This window comes from Ruditapes philippinarum, unplaced genomic scaffold, assembly GCF_026571515.1.
Source record: "Ruditapes philippinarum isolate M1 unplaced genomic scaffold, ASM2657151v2 ctg413_1_1_1_1, whole genome shotgun sequence".
In the NCBI taxonomy this organism is placed as follows: domain Eukaryota; kingdom Metazoa; phylum Mollusca; class Bivalvia; order Venerida; family Veneridae; genus Ruditapes; species Ruditapes philippinarum.
In genome coordinates this window covers 130,021-156,327 of record NW_026867380.1, presented here as the reverse complement: position 1 = coordinate 156,327, position 26,307 = coordinate 130,021, and the positions used below count along the sequence as shown (strand labels likewise).

General features: G+C 30.9%; 1 protein-coding gene across 6 annotated transcripts in view; it reads right to left on the bottom strand.

Annotated features, from left to right (window-relative positions):
- LOC132735897 (hemicentin-1-like) overlaps positions 1–26,307 on the bottom strand; it is a 44,206-nt gene that overhangs the window by 15,847 nt on the left and 2,052 nt on the right. For 4 of the 6 annotated variants that reach the window (XM_060722924.1, XM_060722928.1, XM_060722927.1 and 1 more), the window contains exons 2-14: positions 24,172–24,612; positions 20,183–20,464; positions 19,530–19,835; positions 18,794–18,934; positions 17,982–18,110; positions 17,386–17,661; positions 16,631–16,897; positions 16,015–16,245; positions 15,610–15,726; positions 14,978–15,271; positions 14,348–14,530; positions 13,853–13,948; positions 13,304–13,570 (exon numbers count right to left, since the gene is read on the bottom strand). In XM_060722924.1, the coding sequence (XP_060578907.1) occupies positions 13,304–13,570; positions 13,853–13,948; positions 14,348–14,530; positions 14,978–15,271; positions 15,610–15,726; positions 16,015–16,245; positions 16,631–16,897; positions 17,386–17,661; positions 17,982–18,110; positions 18,794–18,934; positions 19,530–19,835; positions 20,183–20,464; positions 24,172–24,271 (2,689 nt within the window). In that variant the 5' untranslated portion in view covers positions 24,272–24,612. Of the gene's footprint in view, positions 1–13,303; positions 13,571–13,852; positions 13,949–14,347; positions 14,531–14,977; positions 15,272–15,609; positions 15,727–16,014; positions 16,246–16,630; positions 16,898–17,385; positions 17,662–17,981; positions 18,111–18,793; positions 18,935–19,529; positions 19,836–20,182; positions 20,465–24,171; positions 24,613–24,968; positions 25,235–26,307 lie in introns of those variants that run through there. The other 2 variants (XM_060722925.1, XM_060722926.1) reach the window with 2 other exon arrangements.

Here is a 26,307-nt window from a genome sequence, read left to right as displayed (position 1 = left end):
GTGGCCTCATTCTTTATGTTTACCGTTTAGTATATATTTCAAATGTGACACAATGAAAGTAGTGTTCTAGTTACGTATAGATGTAATCATAACTGACGCTTGCACTGACCTGGAACATGCCCAGTGTTACCTTATAGATACTTACTGTCCGACATTTTTGGTGTGTTTTTGTTTTTTTGGTCTTTTCCTCAACTACTTGTAATCAGTTCAATTCCAGGAGGATATCGAAACATATATCCACAGACTTTATTTCTTGTATGACATCAGGATATATCCATTGTTTTTTGACTTTTTGAAGTTTGAATAAGTGTAATTAAACACAGGTAAATTAAAATTCCCAGAAGAATAGCACAAAATAAATAAGCTTATATGTGACCAGTATGTTTTTACACTCCGGTGATATTAATTTACATTTTCTATAATAATCTTAACAAAACATTGGCTCTCTGGATTAAGATTTTTTACAATCTCAATTTAAATATCCCAAATCCTCGAGATAGTAAAAGTTGCCTATGTAAGGTAAATATTCCTGTTTGACCGAAGAATGTTATACACTTTTGTATATATACAAAATACACGACAAAATCCTAACCCTGAGTCACAGTTACCAGTACAAACTAATTCCGTTCTTAATTAACTCAACACTGCTTTAACCAATCAATATCTTAAACAAAGGAATGTCCAAAATAAATCCTTGTTTCATGACAAAATCCATCAATTTTCCATGTCCTATTTTTATCACAAACTATGAAATTTACATGGACTATATTTTCTCTTGACTGGATCACATGTTTACTCAGGTAGAACTGAAATGATTGTGTTTACTGTAGAGAAAGCAGAGGACTAGCCTAGGGCCATTACAACTATAGAGGCTCATAAAGGGAAATAATTCTCCCCAAAAACTTGATAATTCTAATAAGATTACATTGTTAATGGGTACAAGGCTATTTCAATAGCTTGGATAAATGGCCTTTGATTTCATATCAAAAGCTGATAAATACATTATAGAATATTCATGAGGTGTGAAAAATAGTGCAGAAGTTGACATAGTTTGTAATCAAAATATGCAGGTACATATTGTGGGAAATATGTAATGATTTATCAAGATTAATATCAGAAATTAATTCAAAACATAAAAAATAATGCATTAAAAAAAATGAAAATTGGGCATCTTCGTTTTTAATCTTGAACATATGAGATGTAAATGTAGATATTTAAATTGTATTTGAAAGATTTTCTCATCATTTTTAACCCAATAATATGTTATGTATATATTTCAGTAATAAAATTGTTATACGTCAACCATAAAGTTTAGTGTGAGAAAATTACCTTGCCTCAGTGACATTGCTAAAAATACAGCAAGTAAAGTAACTTTAACATTCTGAATACGATCATTGTTTAAGACATGTCTTAGCCACCAGTCAGTAGCCAGGATGGCACAGACTTGAGTTACAACTGCCAGGACAGCACAGAGTTAAGCCAGGACAGCACAGAGTTAAGCAATGCATGCAGACTCAAGGAATAAGGATGAAATCTCTATATATTCATAAAAAATTTTGAAGTTCTGTTTCTTTATGCCCCACGGATGACACAAACCATTAATGCAATGGCCTTGTTGGACACAAAGAGCTCAAATGGGTAACTTTGTTTTCTTTCTTTTTCTGATTAAAAAAATATTCATTCATTCTGTGCTCTTTAAAACCCCAACATATTCTTAAAATCAATCTAAACTTGTTTATATTTTGATGCCGTCTGCTTACAGCATAGAATGTTTAAGATTCTGATATGTACAAGATGTAGAATGGAAGGCTGTATATTTTCTTAGAAAACAAAACTCCCTTCAAAAGTCTGGGAAAAAGACAAAGTTTCATATGGATCTGGCACTTTACCATATTTCCTTAAAATTCTGTAAACCTCAAAAAGGAGAAATAGTAATTTTTGCCCCAAAAAGAAATTTCCCTAAAAGGGGGGGACCCCTTTGAAAAAACCCCAGTAAAAAAGGGGTTTTTGCTGCAAACGGGGATAAATCCTTTAAAATTGCCCCACAAACCCATTAAAATTTTTTTAAATAAAAAACAAAAATTGTTTTAGAAAAAACTTTTAACTAAGAGTTCAAAGTGTTTCTTTTAATTTAAAATTTTTTTTCCTGGGACATTTTTTAATTTTTCATTTAAATTTTTCCCAAAAAAGTTTGTTTTAAAAACCTTTTTTATTTTTAAAAGTTTAAATTTTTTGTAAATTTGAATTGATTTTAAACTAATTTAAAAGGGTAAAAAATTTTAAAAGGAAAAGGGGAAAGGTTGCAAAAATTTTAAAATGCCCCCCTAAAAAAATTTTTGGGGTTTTTCCCCCAACCCAAAGAAGCTTTTAAAAAGGGCACCTTTACTTAGAAAACATATTTTCAGGGAAGTGTTTTTTTTTGATATGGAATACTGTGAGAGACAAAGTATAACCAGATGGCTTCACATGTAAAACATTTATCCAGATTTTTTCCTCCCCAATAAATTCTAGTTGTTTCTGAAATGTATAGCCCACTCATAGAGAGAGAAGTAAATTGAATGAGAACAAAGTGAAATTATGCACCTGATTGCAATACAGAAGGTTTTAATAGAAAACAAGCAATGTACATGATTGAATACGACTCCCTGTGGAGCAGTTTTGAGTATTGTTAGTTAATATTTAAATGATTCAATATTGCATTATGATTTATAGCTTATACAGATTTTCCTCTGAGAAGTGAGCACAAAATTCTGTACGCTATCAGAATGTTCTAGATGTAATTAACTGAAATGAAGAACTTGGGATTTGATTGTCAATTATAAATATGGCCATAAAAAACCTTGAAGAATACGCCTTCCATGTTTTGTCTATGTTGTCTTCAGAGAAGCAGACCAGCTTGAACATTTATACAGTTATTGACCCAATTTATTATTTTGACATCAAAATCTTTAGGTTTACTATGTCTTTATTTATATCACAACAAACTATGGACAAAGTGTATCTCTCTACTTTTAATGCATTAAGTTTTCTCTATAGGGGGCTAAAGACATACAGGGGATGTTAGATATGAAATAAAATCAGCCAGATTAACAAAAAGCACTAAAGAATGCTATAAGAAGCTTATAGCCCTGATAAGATGGAGATATGTGTGATAATAAGTCTTATTAACCAGCAATCATCCTATCACATTTGAAGTGTGAGATATAGTCCTCAAGAGAGCCATGATATTTTCTATCTTATATTGATCAGAAAAGAAGCTTTTATTTATAAAGATCGGCCAAAACAGCAGAAGTTTGCCACTCATCCTTATGTAAACTTTCTGTAAGCCTTTTTTGCTTGTTTTTGTTTGATTGGGTTTTATGTCAGACCGACACAGTGTAGGTCATATGGAGATTTTCCAGCTTTGCTGGTGGAGGAAGATCTCACATGCCCTTCTGTGCATTATTTCAGGCATAAATGGGCACCTGATTAGAACCACCAAAATTTTGTAAGCTAGCTCATGAAAGAATCGAAAGTCCCTGTTAGGATTCAAACCAACAGTGGTGAAGGGCAAGTGGTTTGAAGTCAACAACCTTAAACACTTGGCCAGAGACGCCCCTGCCTTTTGAGCCTGAATATGATAGGGATTTTCTGCAGAATTCAATTCTTGGTTTGGGGACTAAAAGAAGTTTTTGTTCATATGATCTTAATGATTTATTTTCTGTATTTGTAAAAAGATTTTGCATATAATCAGGGAGAAGATTGTTTAGGGACTTGTATACTAAAATGGCCTTTTTTTGTACTTGTCCAGCTTCCATGTGGGAACTATCCATTAATAGTTTTAGGGATGTCAAGATAAAAAATTAAAGTTAGACAGCCAACAGTATAAAGCCTTGTCAGCATACACAGACAGGGTTGAATGAAAAAAAAAACAAGTGCCATCAGTGATCATATGTCGCCTTGTTGTTGTTGTTGTTGTAATAGCTAAATGCATGTTGTACATACAAACTACTCTATGGAGGCGACACAAAAAGAAATTAAATTTCCGCCTGCAGATCAAAACTGTCAAATTTAATATAGGAGGCACCTCTTGAATTATTAATATTTTCCTCAAAAGTGACATCTAGGAAGTTTATTCTGCAATTTGGAAATTATAGAGCATGGAACATTGTAAATCAACTTGGGTTTGAATAATGACATCATGTATTTTACACGTTAAAAATTTTGTTGTAGGACGTGTCACATTATGGCACAAAAAAACAAAAGAAATATTTTTAATAAATTCAGTGTATTAATAGGGCTTATTATATATAAGGTCTCTCCTTTTTTCCGTTTAAGGAAATAAATTGACTTAGTCATGTTTTAATAAAACCCTCAATTATAATTATGCAGTTTGTTTTGACCTCGGTTTTGAAATTTCGTTTGTAAGATAGTAAATCTAGAAAGAAACTTCTCAAGATTTTTTACACATCACTATAAACATAAGAAAACATAGCCCCAGACTAGCTAAAAGTATCTGCATTATTTTCAGCATCAGTCATTTGCAATTAATTATCATCATGCACTGGCATTTAATGAGGTCTACATAAAGAATAAACAAGCTTTAATGAGGTGTTATTATCTTGGTATGCCAAGTAGAAGTAAATATTCCACAGTCTGCTACATGCTTCCTTTGTAATGTATACTTTCCATAGAATCAAGTCTATTTATAACTTTAAAAAATCTGTTTCTGAAACTTTCTTTGTAACATTTTATTAGGAGGAGTAATTAAAATGTATCAGGTATTAAAACATGACTAAGTAAATTTATTTTCTCAAACAGGATGACAGAACCCTTATAAATAGGAAGTCCTATTAACCTTAAACTTGTTTTTTAAAAAGACCCTCTTTCTTTGAATAAAAATTTTGTTCTTCATTATAATGATTAACAATTTCAGAAACTTATATACATGAATAGGAAAATAAAAAAAGGTTTTAAATTGATCTAAAAATTCAGACAGGTTTGGACACACTGATGAAAGAGGAAATACAAATGGGTCTGGACTCTCCATTGATGGACATGTCAGATCTGCCTCTAACATAACTAGTATTCAATAGAGGTGCAACAATACGTTCCAATGCATCGAAAAACGGTTTATTTTGCGCCTATTTGATTCCAATATCAAATGAAAGAATTTGATTCGGTTCACAACCAAAACTAAATTGAAATTTTGGTGTATCGTTGCAGCCTTTAGTATTCAAGTAAGGACCCTGGTCTCTTTAACTTTCAAACTATCGATATGTAGAACATATGGTTTGATAAATATGACCTGATACTCATAAAACCAAGTTGATTAATTATTAATCTTAATTGAAACAAATTAGAATGCAATGAAGTGATATAAAATAACTATCCACTGTGATGTATTTGAGATTAAACCCATTCTGTAACAAGATAAAGAACATTTGCATGAATATTTTATAGCATCAATTTGATTGCCTTATTTGTTAGGGAACACTAGTATCAAATCAATCAGAAAAAAAGCAGCAGGCATTTAATGTCTTCTGCAACAAGAACAAATATATATACATTGTTATCTGCTCCAAATCAACAGCAAGAAAATATATTATTATAAGAATTGGGAGAGACAATCAATATTTGATGACAAACAATGAAACTCTCTATCAAGATCAAAATGTTTCTTCTGAAAGTGTTATAAAACTTGGTTTCTGGAAGGTTTTAAACATGTCTTCTAACAAACCAAATGAAAGAAATAGACTATTCTATGAAGATGGAAAATTCACAGGCAAAACAGCCATATATTTTTTATTTCATAATAATAATATTACATTCATTTTAAAAAAAGTCTTGAGATAATAACTAATTCTCAACAATTATCAAATTCTCAACCAAAATTTAACCCTTATGCTACCAGTATTGAGCTAGGCCAGTCTGCACTGACTCTATACTGTTGGATTTTAAATTTTTGCATTACAACATTACTTTATATTATAATAATTGACAGTGCAAAGCAATTTCATTTTACAACTTATTAAAGTGGTAAAATACCTACTAAAGTATAAGGTTGCATATTCGACAGAACCAAAGCTTACAGTTAGAGTGAACATCAATCATTTGAACAGCTATTTTTCAATTTTCCAAATCTTATTTGGCTAAATTGAAAGAAATGAATAGTTTTACCTACTTATAGTATAAAAAGAGATGTGAATATCTATTTATTGGGGCCTGACCAGTCATAAAATATCCCTGCAAAATTTGATCAGTGAGACGAAAAGCCGAAACTGTCAAGATCAATAGTTCGATTAAAAACCTGTCAATATATTAAAACCTCATTTGGCCAAAATTTATGGGCTTTATTCGAGCACTGAAGCTGCATTATATTAAAAGCTTTTTTAATCAAACTTGATAATACATGTTTCGCTTGAATTCAAAATTATTTTATCTCACTTTATAAGGGGTCTTTTTTGTCATCAACATAAACTCACAAGATTTTAAATCAATTTTATCATCTTTAATTTTTAGGTGCTTTTGATTCTGTATTTTGATTGTTGACAAAAGAGCTTTTCCATAATGCCAACAGTTTTACTGAAATTTTTTTACAACAACTTTTCAAGTTCTTATCATTTCTTTTCCTGTGCTACCAACGTAAAGTCAGAATTTTAATGCAATTAGTTAATGGAAAAAAAAATCATCAATTTGATTAGATTAGAAAATAATCTTCATTTATCTAAGTGACACATAGCAATCAAAGAAATTGATATAACTTTTAGGTCAATTAATCATACCCATACATTCCAGAGTTAATGAGAAACCCAAAGAAAAGAGCATGAACCAATCTTATTAATGAAGCTAAAGAACATGTTAATGAAGGAAAGGGTTCACATACTGAAATTCTCATTAAAAAGTCAGCTATGCAGGATCATCATCTTGAAATATTTTAGATAGCTAAGATGTTTATGCTCATTTCCTTGTTTGAATTTCGACCTTATTGGCAGACCAAAAACCTAGATCCATTTCTACTCAAAATGACTTGCATTATCATAACCAAACATAAACCTTATAAATATGATCTTAACCTAATAAAGCTCCATTAAGGTTTGGCAGTATTCATCTAGTTCAGCCAAATGTTAAATGAGTTCCTCCAGCTTTCCTTGATTACTAACCCGTGATATATGTAACTACTTTCACTGCAAGTGACCGACTACTAATTCACACATTATTTCTGAATCAGTGGTGGGACACAAAATTGACCACTAGACTCAATATCTGGATGGAGAAATTGTGCATCTGCTTGATAGACCACTGAATGTCAAATCCTATAAAGCTCTCCATGTTGAGGTGAGTATAACACTTCTTCTGTAAGGCTCATACCCCTGACCTTGTTGCTCTATTGGGTATAATTATGTTGAAGCAACTAGAAATAACTGAGGTCAAGTAATTTTGAGCAATTCATGACCCATCAGAAATAAATGATTGTCATGGTTTGACAACAGTTTCTAGTATTGCAAGTTAAGATTTACATAAACTTTCTTCACTTTTTTTATGTGCAATATCTTGTAGATCCAATAAAAAACTACATTTTGTAAAAAATATCAGTTTTAGTTTTACCCCTTTTTAAGCCTCAGAAAAATGACATATCAAATAACAAGCTTTTACATTTTTTTTCTACTTTTCTGTACTGCACATGTTAAAACACTTCCGATGGTCTTTTGTTTTTAAGTTTCTATTGATGGCGGGATATTGTGGTAGTCTATAGGGAAACATTCTGTAATCAGTGACATTAATACCAGATGAAATTCATGATAAATCAATACGTTTACAGATTTTTTACAAGCTCAAAACCCATAAATCTTGAGTCAGAAGGCAAAAACTATCGAGGTTTTACAATGTTTTTTTTTCTCATATAAAGATATCTATGTTGTATAAAGGATAAATAATGCTCTTTGAAGAATAAACAAATTATACAAATTAAATTGTTAAATGGGCAATTTTCGTGTCTAAATATTATCTGTAAAAATTTATAATAGAAATTCTACTCTAGACTTTTTATACATTTGTCATATACACAAAAACATTAAAGAAAGTTTATATAACTGTTATTTAGTGAAGTTAAAAAATAACTATTATATGGACGAGCATTCAGTGCAAAAAAAATGTAAATTTTCTGCAAGGGCCTTTAAACTATATGGTGTGAAATCTGCTTAAAAATAAGAGCAATCACTGTAAATATGGGAAACATGTCACCAATATAAGTGAAGTCTTAATAGTTTAACCTGGTTCCAAATAGTTTATCTTATGACCTACCGTAAGAAAAATGTTCAGACCGATGGGACTGGCAAGCAGGACCCTTAGAATATCTTACTGCTGTTCGGCTCTACCGATTAAGATACATGGCAGTATACATTATTTTCCCCAGTTGGTGAACAGTTCTATAATATTAAGTGTATCAGGTAAAAAGCTTATCAATCAATTTGTTATTCTCTTCCTAGAACATCATTAGCATTGTTATTACTTATCGATTTCACATTAAAATATCAATAAAAGTAAATATTGAACAAAAGACAGAACTTCCATGAAGACTATAGGCTATTACCTTAATAAAGCTGCCATAAAAATGCAAAATATTTTCCAAATAGTCATGTAAAATATAAAACCTGTGTTGAGGGACCAGTCATAACAAGACAATATCTTTATAAAAATGCAATTGATACTGCATTGTATATATCTCTATTACAAGATTCAGTGAGCAATTCAATAAAAAACATCAACAAAAGCAAAGAATACAACAAATTTTATACTGAAATAAAAGAGAAATTCATTCCACCATGTTTTAAGTATTAGACAAAACGGCCAAAGCACAAGAGAAAATATAACATACAGGTTAATGTAGAAATTAAATTATATATATTAATAAATCCCCTCTGGGCTTTTACATAATAAAAGCTTTACAGGCATTAATTAAGAAAGGGAAATCAGAGGTTAAATCAACCTGGGTTTTTGATCTAGGTTATATAATGTTTACATATAGATCATAATTGATAAGGCCAATATTGGAGTGGAGTGTTCCTGCCACTTAACAGGTGAAAAACATTGATCTTCTTGTCCATACAGGTGTGTAGAAAAGGGAGGTAATTCTTGATATAACAATAATGGAAAGATATAGTCTATTTCAATAACTATTTCCCATAAATCATAATGCAAAACTTCAATATCCAAATACTTTGCAAGATTATTCAGGAGATAATAAAGTTTTTAACATTTTAAGCTTGCAGTGATGTATTCGTATGATGCTGCTGCTATCAAAATTCTATGTATGCATTCTGAAGGGCCCATCCACCCAAGTTAAATTTCTCAATAAAATTCTATTATTTTTAAAATATGCAAAAATAAAATAACATTAGCAATTAATAACTGATTTTCGGAATAAAAAGGAAACTTTTTAAAGTATTAAAAAAAAAAAGAAAGAAAAAGTTGTTTTGTCTATATAAATACATGCAGTTTGAAAGATTTTGTGATTTGATTTACCTGTAGTCATAGGCATTTCTGTCTCCATTATGTTCCTTTTTGTTATCATTTCTGAATATTTCTGTTCACTATCACTCATTATCATACACAATTTCTTTTATATTAAATACACAATATCTTTTATTTCGCCTCCTTTTATTCAATCACTTTTCATCATAGTTATGAGCCTTTATTCTTAATCTTGAGACCTCAATGACAACCTTACAAACAATTCCTCTCCTATGGAGAAAATAGAATTCTATACACCTTCAAAGTCCAGCGAAGATTGTTCAACATGTAATTCTATGAAGATTATAATTAAAATGTCCACTATAGGCGTCATCAAAACCTCTCATACATCAAACCTATAATTTCGTCTTTTTTTAACAAAAAACCACTAAATACAAGTTCAAGTTTTTACTGTGGTAACTTTTGAAAAAAGAGCAATTTTATGCAGTATACTCAAATAAACTATTTCAACCCAAACATTACAATTTTGTAGCATTTTTTTTTTTTTTACAATAACTTCAGTGTGTCCTTTCGATCCTTTGTCCGAAGATGTTTCAAAATCTAACAAAACCCCTACATGATACACTGTGTAATGGTCATTTAACATAGTTTTGCACTGACCAATTGCCAAAGATCATGACACCCGAGTCCGTCCCTCGGTTCTTTGTTATAAATGTTTGTAATGATTAACTCCATTGTATTGGTCACAATTTTTCACAGATTTTGCAGATTTAATCAAATGTGTTTACAAATGATCTTTGGATACAAAAATGTGAAAAGTCATAAAAGGTTACAAGATTATTGAAGCCAGGAGATCAGTTAAATGCCAATAAAAATTAAATATTCTTAGTGCCCTTTACTACTATTACAATAGATCCCTTTTTGTCCAAAAGGGTCATGGCTAAACTATGCTTTCAGGTGAACCCTTATTTGAATAATTTGATAACAAGGTTGGGGGACATCATGTTGTCATCCATTCATTAAAGACTGGTGGAAACATTTGTCTTATCCCAAGTGATAAATTATTGTACATGTAATAAAACTGTAATATAACAGGAAAGCCATTGGTATTGCCAAAAAGGCTAGAAGAAAAATAATTCCTCCATTCAGTATGCCAACATGAATTCCATGTTATTAGAAACATCATAGTTTTACTGTATTGATTAAATGTTGCTCTTAAACTTGCACTTAATTATGAGTATTGAACTAAAAACTTTAACAATTTGCTCTACTTGAAATCAAATTATATATGAACCAATGAAATTGCTTCAATGTGAGACAGGTTCTGAGAAACTGTTTCAGTATGAGATCGGTTACCAAAATTTCACGTATTCTGATAAATCATAACCCCTAACATCTCCTTAAAATGTATTTCCAAATTTACTATGACCTTTTATTACTGAATTATACTAGTCTGAATAAAAAGATTTTTTCTTACTTTTAATTAAAGTAGAGTGTTAATAAAGGGGTGTCAGTCTTGAAGCGTTATTTGCAAGACTGGTAGTGCTGGTGGAAAAATAAAATGTGGAACAAGTGAAAATGCATAAATTCAGAGTGTAAATGTATTATTTCATTACTAAAGTAGGTTCAGTATTTCCTCAATATATTATCTTTGTCAAGAGTGAGTGTGCATTATATCTTAAAGTATAATTGTTGTTAACAAGCATTTGATAGTATTGCGGGCAATACAGGAGTCCCCTACCGGTCCCTCAAAAAGTTCTTTAATTGTCATACACTCCTGTGTATTGCCATTTATAATGAATTTGAGGATGAAGTCTGTATTTGAAAATATCAACCACAAAACATAATAAAATAAGTTTGTCTATATCACAGTAATGTGTGAAGTTTCCATGCTTAGTAAGGAAATTATGTTTATACAACCTTGTCATATTATTACGATGTGGGATTTTAAAGTAAATCCTATAAGGAATGAAGAAGTTGGAGTGAAAATACCAGTTTCTCGAAAAAAATCTAAGTTCAAGGGGACATAATTCTGGAAATAGTCTTGCTAGAGTATTTAACCTTCTCAAAAATGTTGATTGATAATAAGAAACATATATATGAAGTTTGAAGTAGATACATTAGGAAATAAAGAAGTTATTTAAAAAAAGACAACATTTTTTCCCTAAAAAATCTAAGTTCAAGGGAGGTAATACTGATATTTTTTGTGCTAGAGTTATAAACCTTGTCACATATGATGTGGTTGATGACCAGAAACTTAAATTTAAAGTTTGAAGTAAACACCTTAAGAAATAAAGAACATATAGTGAAAAAGCTGAAAAATTTAAATCAGAAATCTTGAAATTCAGGCTATTTGTTGCCATAGCAACCAGAATTTTCAACATAGGAAGAAAAGAAAAAGATGTGCATAATCTCCAGACTGCCATCTACACATATTTCAAGTTTCATAAAAATATTTTCAGTACTTTTTGAGTTATCACTGGATCCAGTTTATGTGTTAAATTTGCCATATTTTTCAGACTATTTGTTGCCATAGCAACCAGAATTTTCAACATAGGAAGAAAAAAAAAAGACGTGCATAATCTCCATACTGCCATCTATCCATATATCAAGTTTCATAAAAATATTTTCAGTACTTTTTGCGTTATCGCGGGATCCAGTTTTGTGGACGGACGGACTGACGGACTGACAGACAGACGGACGGACAGACGGACAGACAGACAGACGGACAGACGGACGGAGGGTAAACCTAAAGTCCCCTCCGGTTAAACCGGTAGGGGACTAAAAACATTTCAGTTTTAGAAAGGAAGAACTATTAAAGTGCCTGTTATTGTAGGGAAGATTTATAAAATTTGTTATTTGATAAAAAAACAAACTTACTAGGCATGTTGGCTGAAAGTGTTACAAGAACTAGAATTACAATTTCAATCCATTTTCACCAAATATTGACACATAAGTTTACAGGACTATTGTATCAAATGTATTTTTTAAATGTTGGTCTTTCTACTTTGCTTAATTTGCAACAAACCATCGTATTTACGTACGGAACACATTTATTTACCCTTACTGTTTGTTCAAAGTTTACCATTCATTAAATGTTCACTATTTTAACTTGTTACAATCCCTGAATTTCACCACCATTGTCCATTGAAATTTGCTTTAACAGGACATGCCACCCTATAATTACCTTTAGAATAAACAAACCTAGGTCACAAAGCAAGTTTTGTGTAGAGAGCCATTTATTTACACCCAATTATAGAGGAAAACATTTTCAAACAAAGGACCATCTAAGTTTTGGAGCGTCAAATAAATTATATGCTTTAGAGCCTGTTCAAAATTGTCAATAAATAGATGGCTGTAACAAGTTACTTTCAGTATTTCACACAAACAAAATGCTTGTTCAAAGAGGACTAAAAAAATAACAGTTTCTGTAGAAGTTGATACAAGCAAACCCACTTTCAGGAATCAATAATTGACCAATCATAGCAATCAATACATGTAGTACAGAGTTTTTATCAGTAAATGACAAATAAAATCAGTACAAGTAAAGATAATTGATGCAAGATTGACAGGAAATCTTTACAAATATAGTCGTCAAAAGGCAGAGGCTTGCTTATATTTTTAGAGGGAGTATTTCCTTTCTAGGGTTGATTAAAAACACTGTTGTAGTTATTGTTCCTGGAAGACACTTGAACAACACCAGTGTTGAGCTTAGTCCTTGATACATGCCAGTTCTTCATTCAAGTCCCTAAACAAGTATTTTGAAATTCCGGTAGCTTACTGGTTTAGAGAACATGTCAAGTGATTAAGATATGAACCGTCATTGGTACTACAATTCTATCAGACTTACTTATTTCTGCCATGACAGGATCCCCGCAAACTTCCGGCCGATACACCAGACACACAGATACATTGACATCGGTTGCTCCTTGTTGAGCAAGGGACACAACTCCGTCAGCAGCAGTCACACATGGCTCAACAACCGTCCATTTCTTACGATTATCTGTGCTTATTTCCACACGCAGACAGTAAGACTGGCCAAGTTCATGATGAATTTCTAATTTCTTCTCTTCTACCTGGAATTTTGGAATTTCTGACAGCGCTGGGAAGGACAAAACTGAAATGAGAAAGAAAATAAATATATTTTACAAATAGACAAAAGTAGAATGAGGCAGAAATATTTATTTAATTTGTATTCAACACTGATCAATGTTAAAATCAAAACCATTTTGTTGCTTAGCCTACCTTTTCATTTTCCATTAATGAACTAAGTTTGGTTGCTTTTATTCTGTTAAGTATCACTAGCATTACATCTACATGATTATATATAAATGATGATGAATATTTGAAAACTTAAGAAATATTTTATCAATCAAGGGAAATAAATGTATTATCTTACCATTAGTAGTATCTGTAAAAGCCTTAGAGTTAGTTCCCCTTCCTAAATCATTTTGGCCATATACCAAAAAATTGTAAGAAGTGTGAGGCATCAGTCCTGAAAAAAATGAATTTCAAATTTAGCTATACAATTATTGTTTTAATACTTATAGTTGAAAAAGATGTACTGTATTCTATGCATTTAAATCAAATTGATGTGTTTAATGGCCATATTCAACAAACTGAAATTTACTATAAAACTAAAGATATTTTTTTCAGACTCTAGAATATGTTTATATAGATATTTTACTTGCTATTTGTAATGTGTTTAATAAGTTTTTTGCTCTGATTTTTTTTTCAGCCAGAGGCCGTCTGTTTTCAGTTGGACTTCCTGTAAAATTTACAGGGAAATTTTCATTGGTCATTTAAAAATTACAATCTGAAATCTTCGAATCTGATTGGCCATTGTAAAATAAGTAAAATAACATAAAGGATAAAAAAAATAAATATAACTTACGAGTAACATTAAATGTGTAAACACCATTCGGGTACACTTCTACAGTTTTTGCACCATGTTCACTTTGTACTACAATAAAGAATGTTTGTGGGTAACCACCGTTAAAACCTGGATCCCATTTCAATTTGACAGATTCCCATGTTTTCTCTGTAGACTGTAAATTCTGTGGTGCCTCAGGTTTATCTAAAATAAAATATTAACCAGTTATACCGATTTAATTAAGTTCCTACAATATGCAGTCAAAATTGTAAATAACTATTCCTTTTATACAGAAATGGACCAGAAATTATTTTATGGCAAGTGGTCTTTCACAAAATTAAATATATTGTTGCATTATAATTGAGCAATAAGAAGAGTAAAATACATTAAATGCTGTTGTTTTTTTTGACATGGTCTTTATATACAGGTGGTCACCAGCAAAGGTTTGGCAAAAGCTGATGAGCAAAATGCTGTTCCTCACAAATATACAATTTTAAATAAAATGTTGCTTCTTTTTAGCTTTGAAGCATGAACCACTTTCAAATCCTGTTTCTAATATAGTACTTCATAAGTTGATTTATAAAGGCTTTTTTATTATTTTGTGAAGAAAATGATATACTGTATCTATCAGGTAACCTATAAATTAAATACCTGTGACAGAAAGTGTTACTGTTCTCCTTATCTGGCCCCATGAGTTGTTAACTTCACAAACATAGTCCCCAAAGTCATCTTGTTGTGTAGACTTGATCTGTAAATAACCCTCAAATGTTGCTGTCCCTCCAGTCGTTTGCTCATATACCATTATATTAGAGCTGTTTGTTATCCTTTGACTTTGTCTGAACCAATAGAACACTGGAGGAGGGTTTGCTTGTGCAAGGCACTTCAGTGTGGCAGTTTCGCCAATGTTGGCTGCCACACGGGGACTGACAATTACTTCAGGAGGAACTGAAATAAACACAAAAATATGTACAAAATGAAGGGCTGAAATAGTATGTACAAAATCAATAAATTTACCAGGCTGGAAACAATAATGTACAGTATGTATTTGCAAAGAGACAATTAACAATTTTCTTGATTCCTAGGTCAGCAGCAAAATCCCTGGCAAATTTTCTTATAGAATTCAAAACTTAACTCACAGAAATATATAATACCAAAATAATGAAAATTTAAAACTTACATCAATTTATGTATGAATGATAAACAGACAATACAACAAGCAAAGAACGCCAGAAAAAATTGCAAGCAAAGAATGTCAGAAAAACTGCAATTTAATGATTGCTTACATTGAACGGAAAGGAATGTTGACTTTTCCACAGGAGACCCTGTATCTGCTGACATCACCCTACACGTATAGTTTCCAAGGTCATCTATCTGCAGTCTGTTCTGATCCCTTTCTGACCCTAAAATTACAAGAGTCAGAGATACAAATATATATAAAGGGGAACAACTCAATTACCAGTTAATGTAAAACAATTGATTATTACCTCCCTTCCTTTACCTTTACTACACAAGGGAAACAACTGTGATATTTACTTTCTACAATTTCACATCTGTTAAGTCATAATGATGTTAAAGCTTTAAAACATTACAAAACTATTCTAATTACATCAATTATTGCTCTTTTTTTACTGTAATGCAATCATTTCGGCATGTCAAAATTTACTATGAAGAAAAAAGATAATTCTCACCTAAGAAGGAAACTCTTGTAGTTACTCTGTATTTGTATTGATCCAATGATCTGCTTGTAGACTCAACAGTATACATATCAGCCAGCATGGCTAGTGGTTGTCCATTTTTGAACCACTGAACATTAGGCGCCGGACGACCGTCCACTTTGTGTTCCAGATAAATATTGGACTGAGTAATTGGTATGGTGAAGACAGTTTCTGAAGGTGTGGATTCATAGAACTCTGGTGGAGCTGTGAACAAAATAAAGAACAGTTGTTTAAGTGCTTCTTTTAGCTATTATCTTTTTAATGGAACTGTAATTCACAGAAACTGTACATATTTCTTGGCAATTTGTATGTTTTTTTACTATTATTTTAGATACAAACAAGGAAAAATCATCTCTTAAAGCTTGCTGGAAAGCTTCCTCGCACAAAATAATTCAAGAACTCATGCAGTGGGAGGTAACGTTATAAACATCCCTCGCATCCATAACTAACTTATAAAATTCTAGTGTATAAGAAAATGACAAAAGTGCAAATATAATGTATAATCTTTGAAAATTTTGAGTCTTTTAGGTTGCACTCAAACATTTTTACTCTTTTTTATACTTTATATAAATAAACAGGAACAACTTACAATTAACAACAACTTTTATAGTGGCAGGTGTCCCTTCACCCATCAGATTTTTAGGTAAACATGTGTAATCCCCATTATGTGACAGACTGGCAGTCTCTATAGTGTATGTCTGACTGTTGGTTGACTGCAAGATTTGTGGGCTCCCAACCTTGCGCCATTCATAGACCGGAAATGGGAATCCTGTGTCCGAAACAGAACATTTCAGTTCTACAGTCTGACCAACCAATATAGAAGATATGGGATTGATCGACGCTTGACCAGGGGCATCTGAAAATAACAATATAAAATGTTGTAAAAATATGACATTTTGTAGAAATATTGAAATTTAAAGCACAGGAGGCCAGTGACTAGATTTTTTTCAAAAAATGCTTTACTAATTTCATTTCATGTCAAATTCAGCTTTAAGGAATCATAATGATGAGATTAAAAAAACTGAATGTGGTGTGAAATCTCTTTAAATAGTAACAGTCACACAATAAAATTTTGTTCTTTGGTCAAGTTTGTTGCAACAAAGGAAAATGTAATGTGCGGGTCATACTACAATATGATAAATAATTATTTACTTAAGTTTCAAGAAATTACCTTTTACATGTCACTGTAAAAATTAATGCATGAGAAGGTGTTTTTTTATAAACCTAAAATTATATTTTTATACTTATAGATGTTTTTATCCAGTGAAACCTAAAATCATGTAGAAAAAAATTATTTCAAAAAGATTTTCACACGAGTATTGCCCCATGCACCATGAAACTTACATTGTATTTTAACAATGGTAGTTCCAGTTGAGGAGATATCTTCTGCAGGTAGTCCTGATGGTTCAAGTCGGCTGAATGCCGTGCAGGAATAATTTCCATCAAATCTCTTGGCAGCCGTGAACTGGAAGTTTGGTCCGTTGGCTTCAATTGGGTCATTTCCGAGTTTTCTCCATGTTATACGTGAGGCTGGAGGATTTGCGTCAACTTGGCAATTCAGTGATACTTGAGTAGATATGTTAGCAATAATAAGGTTCTGAGTGGTAATAATAGGAGCATCTGAAAATACAATGGAAAAACATAATACTAAAACGTTGAAGGTCCTACAAATATATTACATAATACATAAATCAAGACACAGATTTGCCAATATTTATTGATAATTGTTACTGTATGATCATTACATTAAACAGAATCAGTTTCAAAATATATACTTAACTTCAAATCAAAATGATTTTACTTGTTATTTTCTTTGATAATAAATCAAAATGTCTTTACTTGTTATTTTCTTTTAAAATACGTTTTAAACTTCAAATCAAAATCCTTTACTTGTTACCATTCTTTTTGAAAAAAATAAAGGGAATAATTGTTATACTTACAAATGACATCGACAAAAACAGACGCACTGGCTTCATAAGGCTTGCCTTGGATAAAGTTCCTGGCTTTACATGTATAATTACCATGATGACTTTTCTGCACTGAGTTAATTGGATAAATTGGAAGAGCAACTAAAATTGAATATATATAAGATTGTTAACTCTTTGAATACTTCAGTTACTTGCAAATAATTATACTGGTTACAAATTCAACATTTATAAACAGGCAGTCTAACTAGACATGACAGATTAGTTAAACTTAATACCCTAACAATAACAATAAACAGTCCTAAATTTAAAACAGAATAAGTTCATAAGGTAAATATTTAAGAACTTGTTTTATTATGTTTTTTTTGTTTCATTTTACGCCTTTTCCCAACAGTATTTCAGTCATATAGGCGGGTAGTTTCCTAACCATCGTTCCTGGAGAGTTACACCAGTACTAGACTACCTTCCTCCGTGCAAAAACTACCAAAGCATCTATCGGGGATCGAACCCACCCACACCAGAGAGGTAACTGGATTAGAAGTCATCGACTCTAACCCCTTGACCACGGAGGCGGTCACTTGTTTAATTATACATTGATATTCACTGAAAATTACAATTATAGAACATCTAAAAAATAGAAGTTTTGGCATTTGGACTAACGTCTTTACTATCATTATTTAAAAACTTTTATATTAGCAAACCACTATTAAATATGAGACAGAGAATTTATTAAATACACAAAACAACTTGAAATGACAAATCAAACTCTGATCATAATTCTGTAAGCACACATACTTAAATGAGAGGCATGATATGAATAAATTTACCTGCTAATTGTTCACCATCTTTATACCATTCTATTGAGGTGAAGCTAGGATTTGAGTCTACGATACATCGCAAGTTGAACTGACTGTTGATCTTGACACGGTAAGGGGAATAATTAGGTTCAAAACGGATGGATGGGGCATCTGAAAATCAGTAATTAATTGATTAATCTGCATTTAAAGAATGTTAATTGATATCCTTTTAATATGTCAATTTGTACAATAAATCTTATTATTATTGTCCTGTTATTTTCATAATCAGTTTTCTGTCTCTCAGTTTTATTGAAATAGTGGTCCACATCTCTCGGAAGGGAAATTTTTGTGTAAATATTAAAATTATATATGATATTTGTAGGAGTTCCAAACTGTGTACCAACCAGAATAAGATATTCCATAAGTAATATTTAAAACTGAAATCGATGTTTCTTTATTATTATTTTAATCTAAAAAACAAACACAACGCCTTAATGTACATGTAAATTATCATAATAATGACACACAAACTAAAGTTGAAGGAAACATACATACTGAGATTTGAAACGGGGTAAAAAGGTCCAAATATAGACTCAAATAATATGCTGAAGAAAAACTACAGGTACATATTACTCTATGAATAGTATATATCACAGATAGTATCTATATTATTTTACATAAGACAATAAGTCTCAAGGTTAACGTCACATTTATCAACTTCATTACGATGGCAGAGAAACATAAACATGTATTTGAGCATACTTACATTGCACATTTAAAGTCCGAGTTTCTATTCTAGGAGAATCTTGATTAGCCTCATTAAACACTTTACAAGAATAATTAGCACTGTGATCAGAACGTCCTAACGTTACTTCAATATGACTAGAAGCTGTCCCCCTTTCCTGCGCGGGTGGGGTATATATAGCACTATTTATAAGCTGTCCATTTCTCAGCCATTCTATTGTGGGGGCCGGTTTGCCACCCGTAGATGAGCAGTTAAAAGATATCACAGAATTTTCAATGAATTGATTTGATGAAACATTTGTGGTGATGGATGGGGGCCCTGGGGGCACTGTAAAATAAAAAATTATGTAAACTTTAATGATAATTGCAGGCATCTCTTATTTCAAAATGGTAAGCAAACAATAAATCTAAACAAATTATTAAAGAAAATTAATAAACTATTTCAAGACTTGCTAGCTGCATATGCACAAAAGCCTAAAATATCAAATGACACTACTATGTAATTATCATAAAAACTAAACAATAAATCTCTCTATTGTGGTATGAACGAAATAAGTGATCCAAGGGAAGTAATTCTTACTATAAAATTTACAAATCTCAAACTGCATTACTTCCCTTGGATACATATTTATATTGCCAATTTTGACAAAAAATCAAATTGAACTATTGACTTACATAAAACAGTGAGTTTAACTTGCGCATTATCAAATGTAAATATTGAGCAAGTATAAAAAGAGTCATCAGCTAATTCCACATTTTGTATAACAAGAGTATTTCTTCCAATAAGAGTATATCTGTCTGGAACATTCGACCGAACGCCATTTATGAAAATTGGTGTGGTGCCCTTGTTCCAAACTTTGGTCAAGTTGTTGTTCGGGTCTTGAACCTCGCATGGGAAGGTCACATTCCTGCCCACAGTGACACTCTGATCCTGTGGCCGACTGATCCATGTTGCTCCTAGTAAAATATGAAAAAGTATGTGATTAATTGCATGTAATCGAAAAAATGAAAATGACAAATATATAAAAACAAAATTATAATATCAACATATTCTAGGCATGTACTTTGCATTGATGTTCAATCTGTCAACAGCTGTGTTTACAGTTTATTTCAGTAAATTGATTAAAAAAGAAGAGTGGGAAACATGTGAAAATAATTATTTTTATATATTATCTATATCAAGCTGTTTGAAATCAAGACTTCAGTGTCAATATTTTCTATTGCATTGATTTGTTTTCTAGCATAACAGCAATCTGGGGACTTGACTATAGTTGATTATTGCACAAAGTAGCATATGCGACTTCATTCACAGAGTTGCCTTTTTTACATGTGATTTAAATTTGTAAACTGGTAAATGAAAGCATTTGGAGAAAAACTCATTCAGGAGTACTGACGGCCCTCAAATGACCTATTAAAATTCCTCCAACACAAGTTATTATATGAATTGGTAATGTTGCTTAGCAACTAGTTATCATGAAACTGCTTGAAATAATAATTTAGATATTTTCACTAATGAAATTATGTTTAATTTTGTCAACTATTTTAATTTTCTTTGGTACATGTACAAACTAATACATATAATTATATAAACTTACTGTACTTGCAAGGAAAAAACAAACAAACTAACATTTAAATGTAAATTGTATAGACAAATTTGAGGCTGCCCATTACAAACATATTATTGTTTATATAAAGAAACATACTTTGATCTTCACCAAAGATAAATATTTTTTTATTTCTTGTTCATATGTTATCTAAGTGTTAACAGATTTCCTATTTTAAAATTCATGGACACTTAAAACTGCATTATTCCACCAATAAAACTAAGTTTATTTGCGAAAACATTAAACTCTTTCAAACCCTGAATTCTGGTGCCCTCGGACAATTTTCTATTCATTCAGTTAAATTGTTAAATATTGACTCTGTAATGAAACCTAGTAAACTATTGACACCATGCTATATATAAACAAACATAGGGTCCTAAAATATTACACTTTAGTACCAACTTTATTTCAAGTCAATAAAGTAAACAGTCTTCCAACGGAAAAATCAAACAATTTTTATTAGATTTAACCAAGTAAATAACTATAATTGACAAGAAAATTCTCTTTAATTTTTTTTTTTTTTTTATAATTTCTCCTACGGAATAAACATTTTTTGAGAAAAATTCTGAGGCTCATGGCTTCCATCAAAATTTAAATTTTTACAATCAGAATGCAGTATGTATATTTTCAAACTCATAACTATTATTTTTTTCAAGTCTGAAATTTTGCAGACCTGTGTTTCAAAGTTTAATTTATTACCATAAAAAACACTTGAGATACCGAGTGCAAAAACATCATTAAGTAACGAAAAAATAAGTTAGTTTACGAAAAATTATATAAACTTGTTGCTCACTAATGATTTTTGTTATCCCGCTGTTTAGAAATATAATAAACAAGTACTTGTTTCTTTCCTGTTTTACATTCATTTACAAGACTAGTTAGACTTCTTGTAGCTCTAAAACATCAAAGAGTGAGAGCAAGTCAAGGCTTTAAATAAAAAAAGTACCATTATACAATTTTAAGAGCATATTTCCGTTGATGTCATTATTTTTGCTAAGATCTATCGATTGAATCTATTGACGAATATGTAATAAGTACTTGAAAAACAGACCAGTAAGAATGTTTAATGTCTTACACGAGGTGAAAATTTACTAAACACCTCCTAGTATAAAGTTTAATTCCCTATCTCAAGCATATAAGGAGCTACCTTTTTAAATAACATGGTCATTTTTTTGAGATTAAACGTTCCTTAACTTTTCACAATGATGTGTCATCTCTTTCAATTAAAGTTTCTAATTCAGCAGACCAGAAAATTGACCAAAAAAATCTAATGTTAGTCCGTTTTAGGTAACTTTAGTTTTATGGCCTTATAAATTGACCATCTTTTATTGTGGTGGACTGACTGGTCATTCTACAAGACAATAAATGAAATCTATAAAATCTATCCCTGCTATAAAATTAATAGCGCATTTTAAGACATTTATCAATGCTATTAAAGGGTTTATTTTATGTATTCGCCTGTCAATACCCCTATTAGACAGAGACACACTATCTATATAATGTTTTACATTTTTATCTGACTTAATTTTCACCTCAAATTGATGTTGTTTCTGAGAAATAGTCTAACCCTAGGGAAAAAATGCAAATTTAACATGTACTGCCTTACCAGGCATTTGACATGCAATATTAACTAAGGCAGAGGTGTAAAAAAAGATGATTTTTTTTTGATTTACGAACAAAAAGGTGTATAAAAATAACTGAATTATTCAAGGGCCATAACTCTTGCTAAACACATAATAATGTTCATAATGCAAATGTTATTGTCATGATAAAAAATTTTGGCGCTACCACATTAAAACAAAATATTTCAGAAATGTTGATCAAAAATATAATGTCTTCAAAAATAGATACAAAATAGCATGATTAAGTTAGATCTTAACTTATTTCTCTAAGAACATTAACATGAAAAAACTTTGATCAAAAATCATAAATTCCCATTCCGTTATCATGATATAGACTTTAAAACTACAGTCTGAAGTACTTGAACAACTGTTCACCATTTCCTATCAAAGTGCGAAATAGCTAAGTGGTCTTTGAAATGTTTTATGAAGAAATTTTGGAACTGGGAAATTTCTTATTGATACTTAACTAGTCTAAGAGGAACAAATAGCCATTGTTCTTGAAAGCCTGAGAAAATGCATTAAAACAAGGAACTGCATTATGGGAAGTGAGCAGAATTTCCGGCAAAGACTCTGAAAACTTGTTGTTATATTATAATATTACATGTATCGTCTGGTAAAGGTTTGATAAAAGCTTATAAAATATATATAGTTTTTTTTTATGTATTTTTCTTATTTCATGACATAAACTTCCTGTTTTATATTGGAGTCAATTGTCTGACAGTGTTAAATGTATCAAGGAAATGCCACAATCTGTCATTAGGTTGATGTTTTTCTCCCATTTGTTGTATGTTACTTTATACTTTCTTGTCTGAATATCGTAAGAACTGTAATAAACTATGTTGTTCACTTTGAGTTGTGAATACCAAAAAGGAAGTTAAAATCCATTTGTGACCATAAATTTTACAATCAGATAATAAAATAATAGTTATTGTTTGTTCACAAGAATTGCTTGTAAATCTGCCTACACAAGAAGGTAATTAAATCTCGAAAAGGTCTATAAAAATGACTAAATTATTCAAGGGCCATAACTCTTGCTAGACACATAATAATGTTCATAATGCACATGTAATTTTATGAAAATATTTTATACGCTACCAAAATGATAAAACTAAAAGCAAACATTTCAAAGAAGATATTTTTCTATCCAACAGACATAATCAAAGGGCTGATGGGTTCCAAGATCAGGCAAGTTTGAATGGTTCAAAGTATGCTTGTGAAAATTATGCATAGTTCTATTTTACAGCTGTCTTATAATTAAAGATTAGATTAACCAAATCAGGAGACAAAACTGATATTGCACTGCTTTCCATGTTAGATACAGATAGAGACAAATATTTCAAAATTTATTTGTTCTATTAGATTATTAATGGATGGTATACCATAACAATACGAAAAGACAACTAATTATATATTCTATGGATTCTAGGTTTTTACACACCTTTCACTAACGAAACCAGACTCAACACTATTACAAAACATCTCAGCAAGGCTGGGGAGCTGATCTTTAAAACTCGACTCCCATCACGTTGTTGACACATCGCTATGACAACTGAATTGGCATCACGCCGAAATCTTGCTAGAATTTCTTTCTGTCAATCTTTGATGACAATGTGTATTTCACTTTAATCCAATAATGAATAATATATCTTTTTATTCATATATTATAAATAATTTCACTGTGATAAAGAGCACTATATCATAAAATAAGAGGTTACATTCTTAGAAATTCACATCTTTTTTTTTTTTAAGCATACACACAAAAAATAAATAAATAGCTCCACAGATTTAGCTTTGTTCCCAGCAGTGCAGTTCCAATGTTTTTCTAGGTGTTCTGATATTTACCACACCCAATAAGATGTCAGTGGCCCCTGGGTGTCACCTGTAATAAACATAAGAAAGTGTTTCATTTCAAGCAACAGTAAAACTAAATTGGTGTTAATTACATAACAGTATAGCCAATCAGCACTCTGCAGGTGCTCTAATAAAAGGCTCTGACAGTTATCTGACAGATTTATTTTACATCATTTAATTTGTGTATCACATAAATATTCTGTGTTTAATACAAAATAATTATATTATCAGCTTTTTAACAAGTAAAATTCATCTACCACTTTACAAATTCAGTATAAAAAATAAAAAAAATTGCAAATTTAATTTTATGCTTAAAACATGCATAATCTAAAGATACAATCTTGTTACAGCATTTTTAACATAAATTATAGGATGCAAATGTACCCGTGCATTTAAAATCCTTTAATTTTCCATTAGCTGAACAATTTCTGCAAAGTAAATCTATTTAACTTCTAAACACACCTCACTGAATCAGCCCTTCATTAAAATTCATAAAAAATCATCTGATTTACATAACCAAATCATTTTTTGTACACAAAACATTAAATCACATCAATTTAAATCCATATTTCCTGATGTAATTCTTTTATACACTATCTACGCAAGCTTGCAAATCCTAGAGTATATTTTCCACTACTTCTATTCACTGTAAAGTTCCAACTGACTGCCGCTTTTCAAATGCTGCTTTGAGCTGATATAAAATCTCCATAAAAAGATATCATCTAAAATCTACAGATAAAGACTTGAGATTATGATCCCAGTATTTATAGATGAAAAAAATCAGTTTATTCAAGTAACATAATCTCAAATGGTGATCTCAAAAACAAAGAAATGTTTTTCCATTCCAATACAGTCAAAAATATATGAAATTTTTTGAAATAAAAGTCAGAAAAAGATCAAAACTGAGAAGAATAAAACATTTATTGAAATGTTCTTGTCTGCATGTCTGCAGTAACTTGTAGAAGAATGCATTAAAGCTTATGGAAGAAGTAGGAGAAAATGTACTGAAGCGATGTATCTAAAATGTGGATAGTTCATTAATGGTATCCCATGGGAATTTTCTAATGATCAAGCACCTAATATTTCATAATATTATTTTGGTTCCTGCAGAGTGACTGATATTGTTTGCAGAAGTCTTTGTTTACCAGTAACAATTAGTCCCAGAACTTGCAATTCTCAGATGGTATACCCACCTTGATTTACAAGCATTTCAATGATGATGATTCTAAGTGTGCTATGTTACCATCAACCAATCAGATGCTTTTTTACTAAGAATGGTTTTAAAGAAACTGTATATATATATAACAAAGAAATAGGACAAATGTACTCGTTAATTTCAATTTAGTTTATGTAAATTATAAATTGTCTATGTCATTATTACTTTACAATCTAATTTATTGTCCTCATCCTATATAATTTAAAATCAAGTTAAAAGGAAGAAAACTTATTTTCCCGAAAAAATGTCCTTTATATCAAACACAATTAACATTTACAAGATTACAACAACAACTTATAAAAAAGAATTTTAATAACTGTTTAATCATCAGTGCATTAAATAAAGGCACAGTGTAAATTTATTGAGATTTCAACACCAGCTAAAATGCAATTTCACTGCAGCTTTAGATCTTGCTAGATTATAAACTGAAACCCAGTAATTGGTCCAATAAATCAGCCAAATAAGACATAAAGTCTCTACAGGATTTAAACAAAAAAAATATCAGAA